At 34.0% G+C, this 19,934-nt stretch overlaps 2 protein-coding genes across 3 annotated transcripts; one reads left to right on the plus strand and one right to left on the minus strand.

The window, feature by feature from the left end:
* Window positions 1–4,963: 4,963 nt before the first annotated feature.
* On the minus strand, window positions 4,964–19,665 carry Mlp84B (Muscle LIM protein at 84B). Of its 2 annotated transcripts, none has more exons than XM_085958991.1 (11): window positions 19,562–19,665; window positions 17,368–17,501; window positions 16,474–16,633; window positions 13,582–13,699; window positions 12,487–12,583; window positions 11,808–11,892; window positions 9,634–9,930; window positions 9,078–9,210; window positions 8,616–8,803; window positions 7,927–8,080; window positions 4,964–6,101 (listed from the first exon to the last, which is right to left on the minus strand). In XM_085958991.1, exons 2-11 carry the CDS (start codon window positions 17,480–17,482, stop codon window positions 5,979–5,981), a joined length of 1,470 nt encoding a protein of 489 aa, XP_085815117.1. In that variant the 5' UTR covers window positions 17,483–17,501; window positions 19,562–19,665; the 3' UTR covers window positions 4,964–5,978. The 2 variants fall into 2 exon arrangements, with proteins under 2 accessions (XP_085815117.1, XP_085815119.1); XM_085958993.1 differs by lacking the exon at window positions 19,562–19,665 and adding an exon at window positions 18,309–18,399.
* Window positions 6,351–7,074, plus strand: LOC147063981 (selenoprotein F). The gene has a single exon (XM_085958994.1). The coding sequence runs from the start codon at window positions 6,455–6,457 to the stop codon at window positions 6,953–6,955; it is 501 nt and encodes a 166-aa protein (XP_085815120.1). The 5' UTR covers window positions 6,351–6,454; the 3' UTR covers window positions 6,956–7,074.
* Window positions 19,666–19,934: the final 269 nt, after the last annotated feature.

Below are 19,934 nucleotides of genomic sequence, written 5' to 3' on the forward strand. Positions count from 1 at the left end.
AAACTGCACTTTGTAAAATAACAATAACATTATTAACTTATTACTAGCAGCTCCACTTTAATTAACACATAATAATGAAATATTAATTTTCGAGAAATAATGCAGTACAGAATTATTTTTACTTCTATACTGTCTTCTTTTCGCCAGATTGAAGAGTATACTGATTTAAATTGGAATAAACATATCTCAAAATATTTCAACATACCTACACACCGACATTTTATTTTATTTCTTTCCAAAATTAACAAAATTACCAATCGTTTTTAGTTTTTAGAATTTAAGCTATAATTCATATTGCAATTGCTCTGTACTCTATATTGTTAAAAATTCATAAATCATAGTTTGGTCGGTGCACAATATTTAGCAGCTTAGTCATGATGTAAAAAATTTGCACGGTTTCCGATGCTTTATAATGGCTTCATGTTAATTTTACCTAAATTAAATATTTTGTAAACACGCAATCGTTTTCTGCACAGATGACAACTGCATAGTGGCTGTAGCTATTGGCGAGTTTATGGTTCGCACTGCAATATATGAGTTATATTATTGAAAACCTATGATATACATGTTGATAAGCGATGTTTCAAAAAAATATAAGCGGTGCAGTGCACATGCATGATGTTGACCAGCCGCCACTGGCTATGTATGTATTTGTAATCTGTTTTTCTTTTATTATATTGTGTAACTGTTCAGACAGTTTTTGTAAAAGATGCACATACGTACATTTTTACGTCCCCAGTTATCGATAATTCAGTAAGCCTAATTATCTAATTCACACTACCGGTGTACCTACCTACCTAGCAATAATGTATTTATAGTGATGAATGTTATATTATAATATTTAAATAATAAAATGAGAATATAGCTGTCATTTTAATACAGTGCATTTTTTGTGATAATACATGATAGGTAACCTTTTTGAAAGTGCCCCACGTATATTGCAAATTCTTGCGAAAAAAAATACCTGGCAAAGAGAATATTGTCCACTTCTGTAGCATAAATGTATCTCATCAAACTATTACGTAACAGCCATTCATTCAACTCGTTGGATCCATACCCTGGAGTCGCAACACCCATTATTGATTGATAGTGTACTACTTATGTGAATTACTTGTGAACTTCAAAATTCATATCTGCAACCCACTGATCAACAGAATATGCTTACTTATGTATCACTTATGGGTCATAGAGAGTACTGACACTTTTTCAACCACAAAAGATGCAACGTTCAAATGTTCACATTCTAATATATCTACCTCAACGATGAATATTTTTTTTTATATAACTTTACCGAGGCTTTGCGATTTGCTGTCATAATTGTTGCTTATGCCCTGCCTCCAATTCTTTATGGTTTTATAAAGATCTACCATTCTCCCCAGTGTTGGGACACATTTAAATTAATCGATGTTCTCAAAGACAACTATGTACAAGTTACAGCTCCACTGTGTGTTCCTCAAATTTGAGGTATTGTACCGCATTGTACAACAGATTCATCGTAGTGCTACAAATCACTTTCCTCCATGAGGACAAGAAATGTTTTACCCGTAATGCACCCGAATCATTGCCTCCATATCAGCTTGAGTTATGTCTACCCATACCAGTATTATTCTATATTTTATCATAAATTGTTTATGCTCTTGTGTCTTTATTTGAGCTATTTTTCTATTTGTTATTTATTTATTGGCCAACTTTAAATGTATGTGTATGTAGAAGCGCAGAAGGCAATCGCTTCATCAGAATGTTTCAAAATCATAAAAGAGTACATTTTTCATAATCGGAGGATTTTACGTGTATAAATCATCAATTCTATTTTTGTATTCATTACACTCAATGGCTGCCTATTCCATAGAATAAATTTCACACATTGCCCTTTAAACCTGTCATAAAATTCGAAACAATAATATTCAACAGATACTTATGCACATCAATCTTCTTTTGATGGTGCTACAGCTCAATTCGAGCTTGGCCTCTTCCACCAACTATACCGTCAGCCGGCCCCACCCTCTGCGGCAACACTCCAGTCTTCATCATTGTCGTGTCGCTCTTGTATAATATAAACGTAAGTCTTCGCCTCAATTACATTTTATGTCTCGTTCTGATTGATTAGGTCATTTTCGAGTCACAAGCAACAAAATTTCTCCTCGAATGCTCTGACGTGCTCCTGTTTTAAAAGCGTTCATGAATCACGTCCGCTAGATGAAAATGTAGCTCTTCAGTCATGATGCATGCGCATAGAAGATGATGTACGACTGATTAATGGGCAGCGTCTATCTCATACAGTTTTAACCAGTTGTACATAAACATCGTACGCCTAATCTTCACCTCTTCTCTGTTTGTCAAACACTCTTGATGAATATTTGTATTAATCGACACATCTACTATTTATTGTCTGTCATTGATTTGATTTTGGAACTGGATGAAATATTTACAAACACAAAAATTATTGATAAAAATAAGTATTACATAACTAATAATGCTGTAAAATATTATAATTTTTCTAATCTATTTTGTAATCCTATATTGTTATAATGTCATCTAATGAATATCTAGTATAAGAATGCTGTGATAAATTGGTGTGTGAATTTACTCTTTTTTATATCAGTAAAGTTGTTCTCTGTTGATTAAAATATTATTGGTTGACCCAACTAAAATAAGTTTTGTTTATTTACTTGTTAGTGTATAATAATGTATTGTTGGAGTTATTATATTTTTTCCTCTTGTCACTATTTCAATCATATCATCATTTCAACACAATCATTTCAACATAAAATAATAGTACCAATTTTTAAATATTATGTAATACTACATTTATAAGAAAAAGAAATTTTTCTTATTGTATTGCATACAGTATAACAGTGGTTTCCAAACTTTATGTTACGACGCCTCCCTTTAAAAAAAATCTAATCTTGGCGCCTCCCCCTTTATTTCATTATAATAATACAGACACATTTTTAAATAGTCAACAATATACTAATACAAAAATGGAAAAGGTAGGTATCACATCAAATTGCAATGCACAACCACATATTTAAAAAACCCTGAAACAAAGCAGCGCAGCAGGCGACTTTTTTACTATTAATAAAATAATGTGAAAAGTGCATTAGCAAACTAACGAAGAAGGTTTTTGTTTGCTTCAATATATTATTATCTAGCGCAGAAATTGAAGTAGGAACATGGCGAAGTCATTTTTTTGTAATTTTGATTTCCAAAGCTCCATTTTTTTATGAATGCCTTCACTTTGTCTTTTTAAATCAGTGAATGCATTAATGGTCCTTATTTTTTTTAAATTTCCACCAAATAGACAAGTTTACCAACAAAATTATCTTTCCTAAACAAATTTGACCCTTTTATTTCATTTTTCACGAGATAGCCAGCGCGCTTCACAATAGTATAGAAGTGAGGTATTATAAAATTAGTCTCTATATTTTCAAACGGGTTTGCAAACAATCTTTTATAGAACTGTTTTTTTTTGTTGTTTATAACTAGCGGCCGTTTTATAAACTATGCATTTGCAAACCTGTGACATTAATTGTGTTTAACTTTTTGCGCCTACATTTGCAACACTCCGCGCCTCTCTAGGGGGGCGCGTCTCCCAGTTTGGAAATCGCTGCTGTCTAATATGACTATTCAAATAATATAGTTCCTGTTTCAATAATAATGATAATATCATCTAATCTGTAATAATTTTGCTTATATTTTTGATTATCTTTTGTGTTTCTCATTATTTGTTATTAAATTAGAAATTAAAATAATACTCTCTCATTTTGTTACATTATTATTGTTGTAATTTTTATGAATGATATCTTAATTTATTATGATTGTGAAATGGATACCTAGGTATTCAATTTTTTGATTTATTTTAGAACTTATTTTACCACGTTTTTCTTAGCTGGTATTCTTGTTTGTCCGGTGGTTGTTTATCCAGTACAAATCTTGCAATCGATTTTTAACTAACTTCCCGACTAGCTAGACATTTGAAACTTTTAGAATATATCAGAACACGATGCCAATGCATTCTTTTAATATTTTTATAGTATTCTATCTATCTTTAAGTAGAATTGAATTCATTTTCAGTTAATTCTGTTTTGTATGAAAAGTTATTTTGGAAGAAATCCGTAATCCAATCCACTATTATTTATTGCTAAGGAGGTGGTCCTAGCAACTAAATTATTAATATATATGTGCGTTACTATGGAAAATTAAAATGACATTTCAGTATTCTATATTTGTTTGTTGCAAAATAGCAAAAAAATGATTTGTTGACAATTGCCTTATTTGTCCTAAATTATTAATACATAGGATTGTCAAGTTTATATGATTCAACCAATGACATTTAATATGGACGAATCATGTGGAAAAGAAAATGACCCTCACTTTATTGTCGGGTCTGCCGAATGGCATAATCTGTTCTAACGCCATTACAATAAAGGTGATATTGCTATAAATTCCTGATGCTTTTTGTTGGGTCTGCCGAATGGTTCGGTTCGAACGGGTTCGCTCAAATGAACATTGACATTAGAAACACTGCTCTAACGCCATTACAATAAATGTCATATTGCTATAAATTCCTGATGCGTGATATCGCATAATGGAAATTGCATGACGCCTACCTATACATGCGAATGCGCGAATTTATTTGCTAGCTACTGTATTGAGTGCGTCGTCGGATTCAACAGAAAATTTAAAAACGTGGTATATAAAAAGTTCTTTTTATCTTGTATTTATTTAAAAATATTGTCTTGAAAATATCAATAATAAATATCTTATGTTAAAAGTCTCATTAAATATTTTTTACATCCTGATCTTTATTATCTTTTTATTCTATAACCCCATGCCAGCTTCCTAATAATTGAACTATTTGGCTACTATGTGATTTACCAACACTCACCTTTAGCTGTTTGCTGTTTGCACTGCTTCTTTGGGCTTTTATTTCCTGTTATAGTAGATAAAGTAATAAGTCAAATTTGTTTTAATTTATTTTATTAAAGAAAAGTTACATATACATAATTTTACTTATTTAATATATTTTGCTAACTTTAAGCTGTCCTATAAGCGATCAAGGTGAAGTGAGTTTAGAATAACTAATAATTGTAAGGCTTGCAAGCATCCAGCAGATGTCGATTTGCTGCTTATATCTTAAAACATTGTTCTCGGAATTATTGTAAATACCTCCATTTATTTTAGCACAGCTTCGGTAATATGAAAAAATGTATATCACTGGCATAGAAAAATAAAAGATTTAATAGTATATGTCGTCAGGTATGGTGAACCTGGTCGATTCGAAGATTAGCTAATCATCAATGATTTATAGATAGATATATAATATTGTTAAAATATCATAATTGGAATAATAATTATTACACAGGCCTTCCACTTTTCACCAACGGATAAGGTTAATGCTACCTTTTAGTGTTGTCAAATTTCCAACGAAGCATTCATAATCAGTCAGTCAACCCGGATACGCATAAACACATAAATAAAGTATAAAAAATAGGTACCAAATTATCCAAAAATGTTTTGCACGAAAGCTGCAATAGCTGAAATTAAAATGCAGGTGAAATGTCAAAGCGCATTGTTGACGTGTGAAATATATATATTATAAATTATCTGTACATTAAGTCAAGTTTAAAATTAAATTATTTAACTAGATGACTGAAAATTATTATTGTTATAGTTCGCATCACATATTCAATACTTTAATAACACATAGAAAGTATTTTCGTATGTATATTATTATTGGGCACAGATTCACCTTATTCATTGTCAATGAAAAGATCTCGCGTCACAAACTGCACCTTTTTCATTTGTCATTTAATTAATAATTTGTTGCTTTGTATCATTTTAATAAATAATCATAAATTAACGTTACTGGATTTAATTTTGTCGGGGCAGTTCGCTGATCAAGTCTCTCATCTCGAATAGTCCATTCAGTCACCACGTTGCAAGGTAAGGAAATCTTAAAGCATATTTAAATTTATTCAAGCCATCGTGAGAGTGCCCGCTCCCATACCGAAGCCTACTCCCTTAGGTCCGTAGTTTTTGCCATAGCAGCCGCGGCAGAAGATTTCTCCGGTGGGTCCATCACACATATTTGTTGAATCCTGAAAATTTCAAAATAAATAATACAATTTAATGATAGGTCAACATATTATTATAATAAAGATTAATTATGAATCTTTAGAATGTTATTTTTTTGTAATTATTAAAAGAAACATTATCCATAATTTATTTCCCTCCCGTTAATTTTCTCAATAATGATTATTTTTTTGTATTCGTCCTTATATAATATTCTTTTAAAAAATACTAGGTATATATTATTTTTTCTAAATTGTTATAAGAAAAATAAATAATATGAATATTATAAATTAGATATTTTAATATTTGCACTGGTATCCCTAAATACCGTGGCTGTCAGGGATTCGTTAGTTATTTTGACGTTTCCGAATCTGTCAAAATGTCTCTTGCTAAAATATGTCTTCTTTCAATTTGTTTAACGCTTTATGTCGCTCAAATATGTTCAGAATTTTCCTCAGAAGACTGCTGGTCGTTAGGGTTCAACAAAGCTAATTTACTGTGCTCATCGTGCGACCAGCTTAAAGACTTCGGATTGGAATCATTGAGAGACCATTGCCGCGAATGCTGTCAACACGACGAGAGCTCGAATACGGAAACAAGGTACGCCAGCGCAGTCCTCGAAGTGTGTACGTGTAAATTTTCAAGCTATCCACAAATACAAGCCTTCGTCAAAAGTAACAGGCCTGCGAAGTTTTCTAACCTACAAATAAAGTATGTGAGGGGCTTGGATCCCATTATCAAACTCCAAGACAAAGATGGAAACGTTCGTGAGACAGTAGCGATTGAAAAGTGGAACACGGATACCGTGGAGGAGTTTTTGAACACTCATTTGATCAGAGAAAACGAAGAAGAAGATTATTTGAAAACAAATAAACTATAAACTATTACTTACATTCCAATAATATTAAGTATCTTCCGAAATTTCCGTGTGAATGTGTTTAATGTGCGAAAATACTTTTTTATGGTTTATATGAATAATACAAACTACTATTAAATCTATGAATTGTTTTATTTTACTTACTAACTATCTCCCTAACAACTGCTCTTGATTATGATTGGTTGACTCTATGTAACCTTTGTATATTCAGGAAATGGTGTCATCGAAAAACTAATTCCATGACGATTAATTCAGTATTGTAAATTACATCGTTTACGGCTTACACCAAGTTCCACAAAACAATAAACTCCATGTAAATCAAAATAAAGAGCTTGTTTATCTCTTCCTTTCAAAAATTTTCTTCTAAAACATCCATAGGTTTTAAAACAATGCCTATACATTTGTATTAGGTACCTCAAGAAAATTGTTGCTATTGAAAATGTTTTGTGACCAACTCAATATATATAACAACATGGGTTATGAACCCCTGCTTTATGCACTAAGTACCTACTTATCAAATATTATCTGTTTCTATATGGTGTAGTTTTACCAAATAATGCTATAGAAGTGCTAAATTATAGTTTTGATAATAATATGTTTCATCATTTTGATTAAATTAAGGTGTAGCAATATGTATATAGTTTGACCACTGACTGGCGGCACCTGTTGTCGTCGGACAAAAATATTTTTTGTTGATATGGTAAGAATCTAGACTTACAAAACACTCGTAACAATTTTATTTTACAACTTCTCCAGCTCAAGTATTATGCAAATATGAGATATTTGTTTTCTTGACTATTCTTGGTATATCGAAAGTATGAAATAAATGAAGATCATATTAGCTGACTTGTACTATATACTTGAGGAATCTGTGTAACGTGACTTGACATCACAGAATAGAACAGGTTAACAAAAAAAATTCCATTTCATTGGTTTTTTGGTGAATCTATGTTGAGTGAATGCGATGAGCTTACCAGTGATTTGTGGCATTCTGAGCAGGAGAAGCAGCGTTTGTGCCAGATCTTGTTCTTAGAGATCATCTGTTCCGCAGCGTAGACGGGGTAGCCGCAACGGAAGCATCCGGTGCCGGCAGCTGCTTTGGCTCCGCAGAATGGAGATACATCAGCACTATTTGGGACAAAAGGAAATAATTAAAGTCATTCTCTCATTCCAATACCATAGTTTCAAGTATTAATACTCGGAAAACGATTAGTTAAAAAAAAATATCATAAAACAAGTGAGTATTAAAATTTCTTGAACTTCTGTTATTTTTATAATTCTTCAACATAAAACATAAGTGATTATACATGATGCTGTCTATCGTGCGGTTACTTATTAAGAAATATTAATTGCCATTTTGGCTTCTAAGCAGAGCAAATGGGCTCCCACAGAATGGAGGTTATCTCAACCTTTTTTTTTTAATTTAGAATTGTTTTTAACCAATGACCCAATGTTGGTTTCATGTTCTGGATCAAACACTTATTGAAAAAATAACACCTGAATTTTGGTAGATGTGAGTCAGATACCGTTACCATTTTGAAAGAAAATTATCAAAACACAATTTCAAGCACTACCAAGACAAAAGTATTGATTTGTACTGGTATCTATTGTATTGGTCAAACAGTATTAATATTATTTTTGTATGAATAAAAAAAATACTTACACAGATTGGGAAGGCTCGGTGTCGGCGCAGACAAGGGTGGGAGCATGTCCAAATCCGAATCCTTTGGGTCCAAAGAGTTTACCGTAGCAGGCGCGGCAATGGACCTCCTTGTCGGGACCGTCGCAGGCGAGCATGGAGTCAAGGGGCCTGTGGCACTCCGCGCAGTTGAAGCACTTCTTGTGCCACATCTGGAATAAACCATTATGCAATGCTCAATTTATGATAATAGGTATATCCCATAATATTTACTAGTACCTACCTTATTGCAGAAGGAACAAAAAAAGTATTGCTTTATTAGCACAAAAGAGAAGATAGATTTTTTGCGAGTCATGTTATGACTAGAATGTACGTTGAAGGTATTACAGTAAAGTTGTCTTATTAAATAAAATGATAATGTTTTTAACGGTTGGAAAAAGTAAAATTTTAGATTCTGAATTTTTTTATTATCTGAATTCAGCTTACCGTTCCCTTGGCCAACTGCTGTTCAGCAGCGAATACCATGCCACCGCAACGGGGGCAGCCTTGTCCTTTCGGAGCCTTGATGGATGTTGTGTCGGGGTTGTAGAACGGTCTGCTCTGAGAGATCTCATCTTCACTGAAACCAATAAAATATTATTCATTAATATCCAATTTTGAACTCTCTTTTACATCTATCTATTCATATTAAGAACTGTTGAAAAATTAATAAAACAAACTTATTGTTAATTTTTAGACTTCGATTTTTCGAGTAAAGGGATAATAATAAAATAGGTTTCTTCTATAATTAAATAGTTTAGTATGCTCTTTGAATCACATTTTGGTGGGTAGTTATCATACTTCTGGAATTGTTTGAAATTCTAAATTAAATACAAAGTACAATTAAATGAACATTATAATGAAATGCAGAAACCCACTAATGATCAATGAACCGATTCGATTTGGACGTTAATTGACCATGAGTGATAAATAAGTGAAATGTTCTTAGTATTAAGTAATGAAAACTAAGAAAATATGATAAGAATAGGGAGTGGGTACTCACGTCAAGCCATCGGTCTGGAGGAATCCAGAGCCGCAAGCGAATCCATAACCGTGAGGACCCCACTTCTTGCCGTAGCATGTCTTGCAGTAGACGTCGCTGTCGGGGCCATCGCAGGCGATGATGGAGTCGAGGGTCTTGGTGCAGTCGTGGCACTTGAAGCACTTGCGATGCCACTCGCGGCTCTTGGCCAGCACCAGCTCGGCGGCGAATACTACGCCGCCGCACCTGGGGCAGCCCTTGCCGGGGGGTGCCATTATCGACCTGGTGTCGATCAGCGTTGTCTTAGGCGCCTGGTCACTGCACAAATAAACACCAATCAGTCATTTGTGTTATTTCTTAATTAACTATTGCTTTAGACATCTTAAAATAGAATCGACAGTCGATTATTTTGACAAGGTAGTAACCATTGTATACATCCGTACTTTAAAGAAACTTTCAATATTTCTAAAAATACTTAAATAACAATAATTGGTTATTTAAATAGGTTGCGATCAAGATGTCAATTTACTTTATGCCTACTGGATTTTTATAGAAGATAAACTCAATATAAAATATTTAATAATATCAGTAAATTCACATCAAGTTGACCAGACAATAAAATAACCAGTAGCATTTTCTTATTTTTCTTAAGTTTCTAGGAAATTATACAAGTGCTTAATAGCTTTAAGAAAATTTAGCTTGTCAATAAATCTTTGTCTATTCTATTAAAACATTACATATATGTAATTTTCATACATTATTAATTAGTGTTTAACATGCTGTTGGTTTTATGGGTACCTACATTCAACACTAAGTTAAATATTACTTACTGAATAAAATTTCATAAATTACTTAGATTCAAATGACTTGTTTATCTTAATGCACTCAATTTCGATGACAATATTTATTATCTAAAAATTTTACTGTTATTACTGCATGCATTACTCATACAAAATGTGTTAAATTTAATAGAATAATTCTTGGCCACGATCCTCATAGGGCACGCCCGAGAATCGAGACCCCCATGATTTGTGTTAAGAACATTATTACTTTCATTCTGCATCTAAATAAATTATATCAATCATAGTTAGAAACGCAAAGCATAGCATAAATTAATATTGATACTATCAGTTTACATTAGAAAATTGATAGCGTAAATCCCATAAAATTAATGACGATAATGTGACTGAAAAAAATAACAAACGAAACGAACAATCATTTCCAAAATTGACTTTCACAAAGGTTGCCACCGTTACAAACAAGAGGATCCAGCATTCTCAACAATGACATTATACAGGTCCAACAAAAATTAAATAGGTCGATTTTAACTAGTTCATCAAATTATTTAAGTATCTAAATTGTAGGAAAGGTTCTGAAGAAAATTACGATTATATTATCAATCCTTTGTCATTACTGTATGACAGTGTGCTAAAGCTAAATTGATAATAATTATTGTATGTCTTATTTGTGGAGATCACTTCAATTAGATTAATTTCTATCGTGGATTTGGATTTTCAGGCTAATTGGACATTAGGTAACTATAATATTCATATGATACCGGGAAAATCGACTACTGGACAATGTGACAACTTCAAACACATACAAGATGACAAACTCGATCCCATCGAGATGCATGCGTGTTTGATTTGAATATTTATACCTCTGCCATTCGATATCTTTTATATCGCACATGAGCCCGAGGGAAGATATCCCAGCATGGCCGATGCCCCGCGGTCCAAACCTCTGAGCGTAGCACCCTGCATAGCCAAGCAAATAAGCGTAAATATACAATGAAGCCAAGAAAAAAACCCGGCGACTTCTGCTAACTGCCAGATCATTTACATATCCCGACGCAGGTACCTCAACAACAATAAAACACCAACTGTTTTCATTAAATAAGTTTTAGAAAATGTTTTTAAAAAGTAAAGAAGTTATTAAAATCCGTCTTATCGAAAGAAAGTTGATATTTTGATCCAAATTCAGACATTTCTGAAAGACTGTCAGTGTCTATATTATTTTTTTAGCTGAATTACATAAGTATTTTTGACTGTGCATGTTATTCTTAGCAGTACTCAATATGAACATTACATGATCACGTATTGGTAAAGGCGTAATATTATGTATAAATGATGAGTTCTTGCGATGGATTTGTAAACGGTGACAGTCGCAGAAGGCGCGCGGCCAGAGGGACTCACCCATTGGCGTAGCAGTCGCTCTGCAGAGCGCCGGCGCCCTGGCCGTACCCATAACCCCTGGGCCCGAACTTCTTTCCGTAACACACTACGGGGAAAGAACGACAAAGGTCAAACATGAAAGCATTCCAAAAACAAAACATCAGGACGGTTGGAAAAGGTGGACGAATCGAGAACGAACAAATGATTGAAATGGCTTTACTGGGCTGCATCACATCTTGGTGATACCAGTGACACAGCAAGGAGCAAATCGTCATTTTCAATTTAATATCATTTGAGATGTATTTCCAATATTTATGTGATAACTTATTTTAACATAATCGATTTTTTTGTTCTGGTTTAGTTAATAATTTCCTTGTAGCTCGTTTGGTCCAAACAATTTCATAACATAAATTATTCTAAAAATGTCCAATACTATTCCAAGTTACTCCTTTACCATGTCTCCAGTTTGAATATTAATGTTGTATAGTTTTATTTTGCAATATAATTTAAGTATGTTGCAAAAATCTAATTATTAATTTTATATATTATTTAAAGTTTATTTTCATAATGTGTAAGAATGTAATAGGTACAAATAATTATGAACAATAATTATTGACAATCATCGACCTCAGAAGTGATGCAGCAAGGAATTGAAAAGGTCAATCGGGACAAAATTCGAATGAGTAAGGTGAATCCCTACCTTTGCAGTAGATGTTCTTGTCGGGTCCTTCGCAACAGTTCATCGAGTCCAGACTTTTGGTACATTCGCCGCACTTGAAACACTCCTTATGCCATCCCTTTAACAAGCAAATTCAGTTCCATCTGAATCCTCCGATACATGATAACCATCCTACTGTTCTAACATCATCGATTCATTTGCCTAATCAAATTTATCAATAACAAATAAACACGTTCGTGCACAGGGCAAATGGTGTAGAAAATTCCCCAATTTAAAGACACCACACTTAAATTAATAGAACAAATCGAATTAAGATTATCAAAGAATTGGTGGTAATACAAATTACATAATATGGAAGATGTTTTTTGATTTACTAGCAAGGCGTCTTTAAATCGGGACAATAATCCATGACACGAGGAGACATAAAGGACAATACAAATGTTTTGTTGTGAGCACAAATGTTGGGTCGCGTGCTTTTTAATCAGTAGACATTGGTATTTCTTGGTAACAAGAACACAAATAGAACTCATTACATATTCGGTATTATACCTCGGCAGTATATATTCAAATCTGGTCCATCGCAATGCATTGTAGAGTCTAGAGTTCTGTTGCAATTCAAGCACTTGAAGCAGCGCGTGTGATAACCCTGCGGTTTAAATATTATCATGAACCTACAATGACCCACAAACCTATAGAATATAGATAATTGTTATCTTTTCTTAATTAAACATAATATATATATATATATATATATTTATTATTATAAATCATCCAAAAAACACTAGGCTCGCGTGATCAGATTATTCTTTAACTTCAATTACTTATTGACGTTTAGCTATATTCAATTCTAATTATGACTGATTTATTTTATGATTATGACATTAATGAATAAGTTTAATAATCATTTTGCTTTTCTTCAGTTATACTTTCCAGTGATTTGTATTTGTTATAATCTTGCTAGCTTTTGTTAAGTTTTCATTGTATGTCTTATGAATTTCGTGACTTATCATTTAATAATCATATCATAATAATATGTATGTTAACATTGAACATGGAGTAGTGTCTAACTGTAAGACTTTAATTGTATGTTAGATAAGATATGATGTGTATGCTTACACGTCCTCTAGCCAGCATCTGTTCGGCGGCGTATACGCATCCACCGCAGCGAGGGCACCCTTGGCCAGGAGGAGCCTGGGCAATCGACCTTGACTCCAAGCACGCTCCATTCATGCGCCTGAAACAAACGATTCTGTACACCAGTCCATAATCCGCGACCGCCGAACATCGCAATCAACTAATAAGCACTGTGGTTACAGCTTCTAAGTTAATGTATAATATTATGCCACCTTCCATCAACCAGCCCCCAATAGCCTCAAGAGTTATTAAAACAAGCGAGTCGTCAACTCAATAGATATACGACCACAGTACGGTCTCGGCGAATCTGCCCACACATTTTTGCCCCAAGCTTTTTTTCGCTTGGGCAGTATCGCGATATCCATTAAAAACATGCAACATTTAAAGACAGTAACGTCTGCTCTTCACTATCTTATATTGTGAATTAAATTTTTAGTTTACGACAATAAAATTCCACTAAATAAGAAGTGGTGAAACTACTAATTATTACTGGATTTTGATTAGCCAAATTTTACAAGACAACATCGTACATAAAATAATATATAGACTGGTGTAAAGATTGGCGCAGAGAAATTGAGCAAAATTGTATGTAAAGGTTTTACTCATTTCCACCGGTCAATGGAACTAGGCTCGTCGAGACCTTACTGTGAAAAATCCAATATATATAATTTTCAGCTGCGAAGCGGCGGATGTAGTTTATTAAGGGGCGTTTTTTTTATTGTGTTACGGAGATATCAGAACTGAAATGAGAAAAATTAATGGCGATGAAAAAGAGATAGAGAGAAATGGGTAATGGGAGAAGGTGAGAGATAGTGTCCCCCGCCCACCGCCCGTCGCCCGTCGCCCTTCTAACCCTCGGGCACTTTCCTTATCCCATCACGCCGATATGAGATGTATTAGTGCGAACGGAACAACGCGAGTCCCTTGTGAAAAGCGGGTTAAGTGGTTGTCATTCATGCTGTGAGTGGCCGGTGATGTTAGAACAGTCAAAGAAGGAGGCGAGAGTCGCCGGAAGCCTGAAGCCATGCCAGCCGCTGTAAGAATTGTTCTCACCGTGTCCGCTGTGGTGGTGTCGCCTCTGTCGCAGCATTCGAGGAAGGGGAGGGGTCGGGGTAAAATAGCGGGCGGGACGAGCGTTTCCGTTTCTCTGGCCTCGCCCCGCCCTAAAGCGCGGTCCGCGGCCGCCGCCGCCCGGGGAACAACAAAGCGGAGAATCACAAAGTCGACACTGAAAAGCGTTAGCCCAAGACCCCCGCGGATTCTCCGCTCCGCTACTCGCCCGTCGACGCCCGCGCGTGGACGCGCGCCTTTACACACACCTCACGTCCGACTAATAATGCTCATTGTTTGGTATTTTTGGTTTTTATTTTAAATATTTTAAATTTCACATAATTATAGCAAATGGTCTATAGATTTTCTTTGGTAATAAAAATGATGGTAAAATATAAAAATCGTATAACAAAATATAAATATAGCAATTCTGGCTTGATCTATAATAAAATAGGTCGGTGTGTTTTTTTAATTACCAATGATATAACGTTTAAAAAATGTATAAATTAAGAATTGTGTAAAAAACTAATTAGTTAATCATAATAATAATAAAAAAAAAATTGGGTCGGTTGCGCGCGGGTTGCGATGCGCGTTCGGGCGGGATAGAGCTAGTCATCAAGTATTGGTTTTTGGTTTTGGTGGCTAGCGGAATGGCCTGAAACCGTCAGTGGGGTCGAAGGGTGGGCCGCACACTCCGAGTTGTTGGCCGCCGGCCGCAACTTATTGTGCCCTGTTGCGAGATAAAAGGAATCTAAAGGTCATGCTGCATCAATACTGCGACTCCTCGGCAGCCCGATTAAATATTTACACTTCCCGTTCGGCAGGGGGTGTTAATCAAACAAGGTTAATGCTAATAATTATATTATTTTATAAAAAAAGATAGTGTTCGCGTGTTGGTGTGTCTCTATATTAAAATCAAATAGCGCTTTTAATCGATATGATGAATCTTAAACCGATGCATAAATGGATCAAAGCGGCATATAATATTATGTCAAGATATTTGCGAAACACAAATAATATTAGCCTCCAATCTGATCGACCGAGATAAGGAAAGTACCAGAAGGTCTAGCGCGAAACGAAAATATATATTCGCTCATGTAATATATATATTTCGATACGGGGCGGTGGGATTCGATTGTTATTTACAAAAATATTTACAAAATAGTAAACCTCATAGACCTCTATAAAAGGAAGTTTTGTTATGAACGATTAAAGCATTTACCCAAAAAAAACATTTATGATAAAATATTTACAGAAAGCGTGGCGAGCTTTTACTTATTATAATCATTAATAATATTAATATAAATTAATTTTATTCCAATTTGTATCAATAGTTTTCATAAATTAAATACTGTCTTCAAATCAGCATTTTCTTAATAGATATAATACTACAATATTTTTCTTAATTTATCATGCTTTTTGAAATATTAATTTTGTTCTTTTGTGACAAGAAAAAGTTAATTTTTTACATATCTAAAAAACCCTTAACATTTTGAATAATATGATTTATAAATGTTATGAAATAAATACAATAGAAAAACCAGTAGATAAGCCGGTTTGGGCGTCTGGTATTAAAATGGGATAAATAGTTTTAATCTTTCAAAATTTCCACTAATATGTAATAAATATAAATAAGTTTAAAATGGGCAGGGATAATAATTAATAATATAGTATCCTAAGAGATTTTGATTCCATATTGGATGTTACATAATATTTATTGGGACATTATGATTCTCTCGCATCCCACCGACCCCTTACAGTAAGAATAGGTATAGTGACAAAGGGGGGCAGCACACAGTATTAAGGTACATAGTTATGACTTACGGTCCCTCAACTTCAGCTCCGATCTCAACTCCGATGAGGGCTCCACCACCGCCGGATCCGTATCCCTTAGGTCCGTACTTGCGTGCGTGGCAATTTTTGCAGAAGAGTTCTCCTTCATGTTCTGTGCAGTTGGTGGAGTCGAGGAATTTGCTGCAGAGACCTGAAAGTACAAAAAATAACACTTTTAGTGCCATTGCTCTCAAAATTAATTCATTAGCACTTTAATGCTCAAACTTACAACAGTTCCAATGAATGCCTCCATAATGCATCATTCAAATGATTGTAATAAGTCTTAATAAAGATTCGTATATTAATTATTGCTTAATTTTAATTTGTAGAGTAATAATTCTATATCTTAGTAAGCGAAGTCTACGGCGTAGAGCTGCTACGACATCCTGCTACGGTCGGAATAACTTTGAATTCTTCATACAAAATTATGATTTTATTTACAATCATATTCCATACAAGTTAATTGTTCTGGTACATATCTATATTAATTATATTTTTAGTGAAACTATTTACTATAGGTACCTAAGTACTATTGGAAAATATTGATATATTTTTCGTACAGCTGAATCCGTTTCTTCAAATTGTTTTTTTTTAATTAAATCCATACGCATGTTCAATTTTCTATGTATTGTGAAGATATTATATTCTGCAGTTTGTCAGTATATTTATTTTCAACCTCATAAGTCATTATTTTGTTAGCTTGTATAATATAAGTAGGCGATTTTTTTAATGCAAGAATAAATCGTCCTGTAAAATTACTATAGTGAAACTGATTTGTGACGTCACTGGGAATACCCGAAATCTCTTGTATGTGAAATTAATGGGTTGTACATTGGACCACGAGGGTCGCAAAATAGTTGAACATAATAATGGAATTGTCCTTACCGCATTTGAAGCACATTTTGTGCCATTTCAGTCCTCCGGCGACGCGCTCTTCAGCGGCGTACACGGACTTTCCGCACTTGGGGCACTTGGGGTTATCAGCGGGCTTGAAAGGCATATTTGATTATTGTTTTGGCCTAGAAATAACAAAACAAATCAATTAGTACAATAATTATTTACTACCAAAAACGATATGAGCTTTCATCTTTTTTATCGTAAGTAACTTTTGAAGTAAGTAAGTAGTAAGTAAGTAGTTTTTGAGTAACAGTTGAAGCTGTTTAATAATGTTTATTTATTTTATGGTTTTGGTTCAGTTGAAGCTTTCAATATTTAGTATTAATTCTGGTTTCGCTTTCTAATATTTTCTTATATATAAACATGTGATCAATTTTTTTTAAATATTCGAAAATCTATTTGAACGTAATTAACCGGGCTTATTTTTCTTCTTATTGTGTTCCTATAGTATTAAATGGAAACTGTGTATTCCGATGACATAATAACAATATATTATAGTTATCATTGTTTTGTAGTGTCATGCTGCATTATATTACTTATTGATCATATCTCATTATTAATATAGTCTAAGAGACATTAACAGAAATTATTATGAAACCATTTCTAAGTAGTCCGGAATTATATCTAAAATACTACGATTCTTTGTTTATATTTGATGGCATAAAATATTGTAATTGAATAAATTTAAGGTGTTGTTCGATGTTTGTTTGTTTTTCTTAGTGTCATATTTCATAAAATAAAACGAAATTCCGATAGAATGGTTATAGCGGATGATAAACATGTTATACAATGTTGTCCTAGCAGCGTGCCAAAAAGTTTTACTTGGGATTATAAAAAAAGCGAAAGTTCAGTCGAGTCCCGTGCCAAAAAATAATTCGTATCGATGTCAAAACGCGAAACGTCCGTAAGTCAAAACGATTACTACAAACCGGGCAGATATGCTGACGATTTGGAGCACGATCACAAGTTGCTTTGCGAGTGGACCTTTATCAGGAGTGCAAGCAATGTGAGGAGGTAACTGATTAGCTGAAGTTTGCCGATGGAGAATATTATTTAACGCGGTATTTATAAGTAGGCCAGACGGCTATTTCGAGGCACGCGCCAAATTTGGAGCTGTTGCTTAAGACACCTCCCTCCCCCAGGCCGGCTTGCAAGGCACCCCACCCCACTCCGCGATTTCCGAAATTGTTATGCGATCCTGATAGGTAGGTATCTCTTCAGAAAAATATTTTTAATAAATTATCGGCTAAAATAATTATTATTATATTTATTGATAATAATTATTAAAAACATTATTATTTTCTTTATGAAAAAAACTTTAAAAAATATTTTTTATTGAATAGATTAAATTGTAAAATGAATTTAATTTTCCGCTATTCAAGAAGGTTCAAATTTCAGCATCTTATATTTTTTTTTCATTTTTTTTGTATTCATTCGAATATCAAAAATAAAATTTTATATTATTAATATTTTCAGATTTTATAAAAAAATATAAATATTTAAAAAAAAATGATAGTTATAAGAGTAGAAAAGGCATTAATATAAAATGTTTGCATATTTAAAAAAAATCTTCGGAATTATTTCAATGATTCTGTTTTATAAATATTATTGTAGTTACAATCAATAAAAAAATGCATCCAATTTCAGAAACAAAACTCCATTTGGAATTGTAAAAAAATTGTTCTTGTCTTGAAATATTTTTTTTTCTATCGCTGCAGAATTAAAAGATAGGTGACATATTTTTTTCAATGCACCCATGTTAAAGTATCCCATAGTGTAAAAGCACACCGTACTATGACGCCAATTCCTCCCATTTTCATTTGCTTGTCACAACACTGATGAAGTGATGATAACCGCATGAATACACCAAGCACTTAAACATTTTATGCTGTCAAAACACATAAACGATTCGTTTATCAAAATTTTGATAACGTTCCAAAGATATCGATTTCAAATTTATATACCACAAACAAATCGGATGTGTTGCACTCAATTTTCAAATACAAGCGCGCACTTTCTTTCGAAAGATAATATGCAAAAAAAAAAAACACTTGTCAAATGAATTAATTGCAATTCAAAAAGTTCGGAATTTTAAGATGCCGAAAGCGCGAAATGGATGCACTAGTTTTATTTGGAAGTTTCGTTCACATTTGTGATAGCACTGTTCACTGTAGAGCCGTACCTGGTCGGTCGTAGTATGTAGCTGTGTACGGACGATTTCTCCTGATGAAGAAGTTACTGGAGTGAGTTGTTTGGTTGTCGACCGTCACTGACTACAGTTCGAATGGCGGTCGGGAAGGCGAGCGGCGGCTAGTCTATGGGTCGCGATGCACACGGCCCGGGAGGATCCCCGCCCACCGCCCGCCCGCTCCGTTTGCCGCCCTCCGCGGCTTGTCCGCCCGCGCTGCAGGTAAATGGTGCCGCCTGCAGCCGTGGGACGAGGAGAGTCCGGACTCCGGACAGGTGGAAGAACATTCGAAGAAGGGGCAGTCCATCCGATGACATTGCAAACACCGTCGCCAGACTTGATTAATCCTCCTGGACGGGACGGATGA

This window comes from Rhyacophila brunnea, unplaced genomic scaffold (assembly GCF_057557595.1).
Source record: "Rhyacophila brunnea isolate RB1 unplaced genomic scaffold, BYU_Rbru_1.0 scaffold_8, whole genome shotgun sequence".
Classification (NCBI taxonomy): domain Eukaryota; kingdom Metazoa; phylum Arthropoda; class Insecta; order Trichoptera; family Rhyacophilidae; genus Rhyacophila; species Rhyacophila brunnea.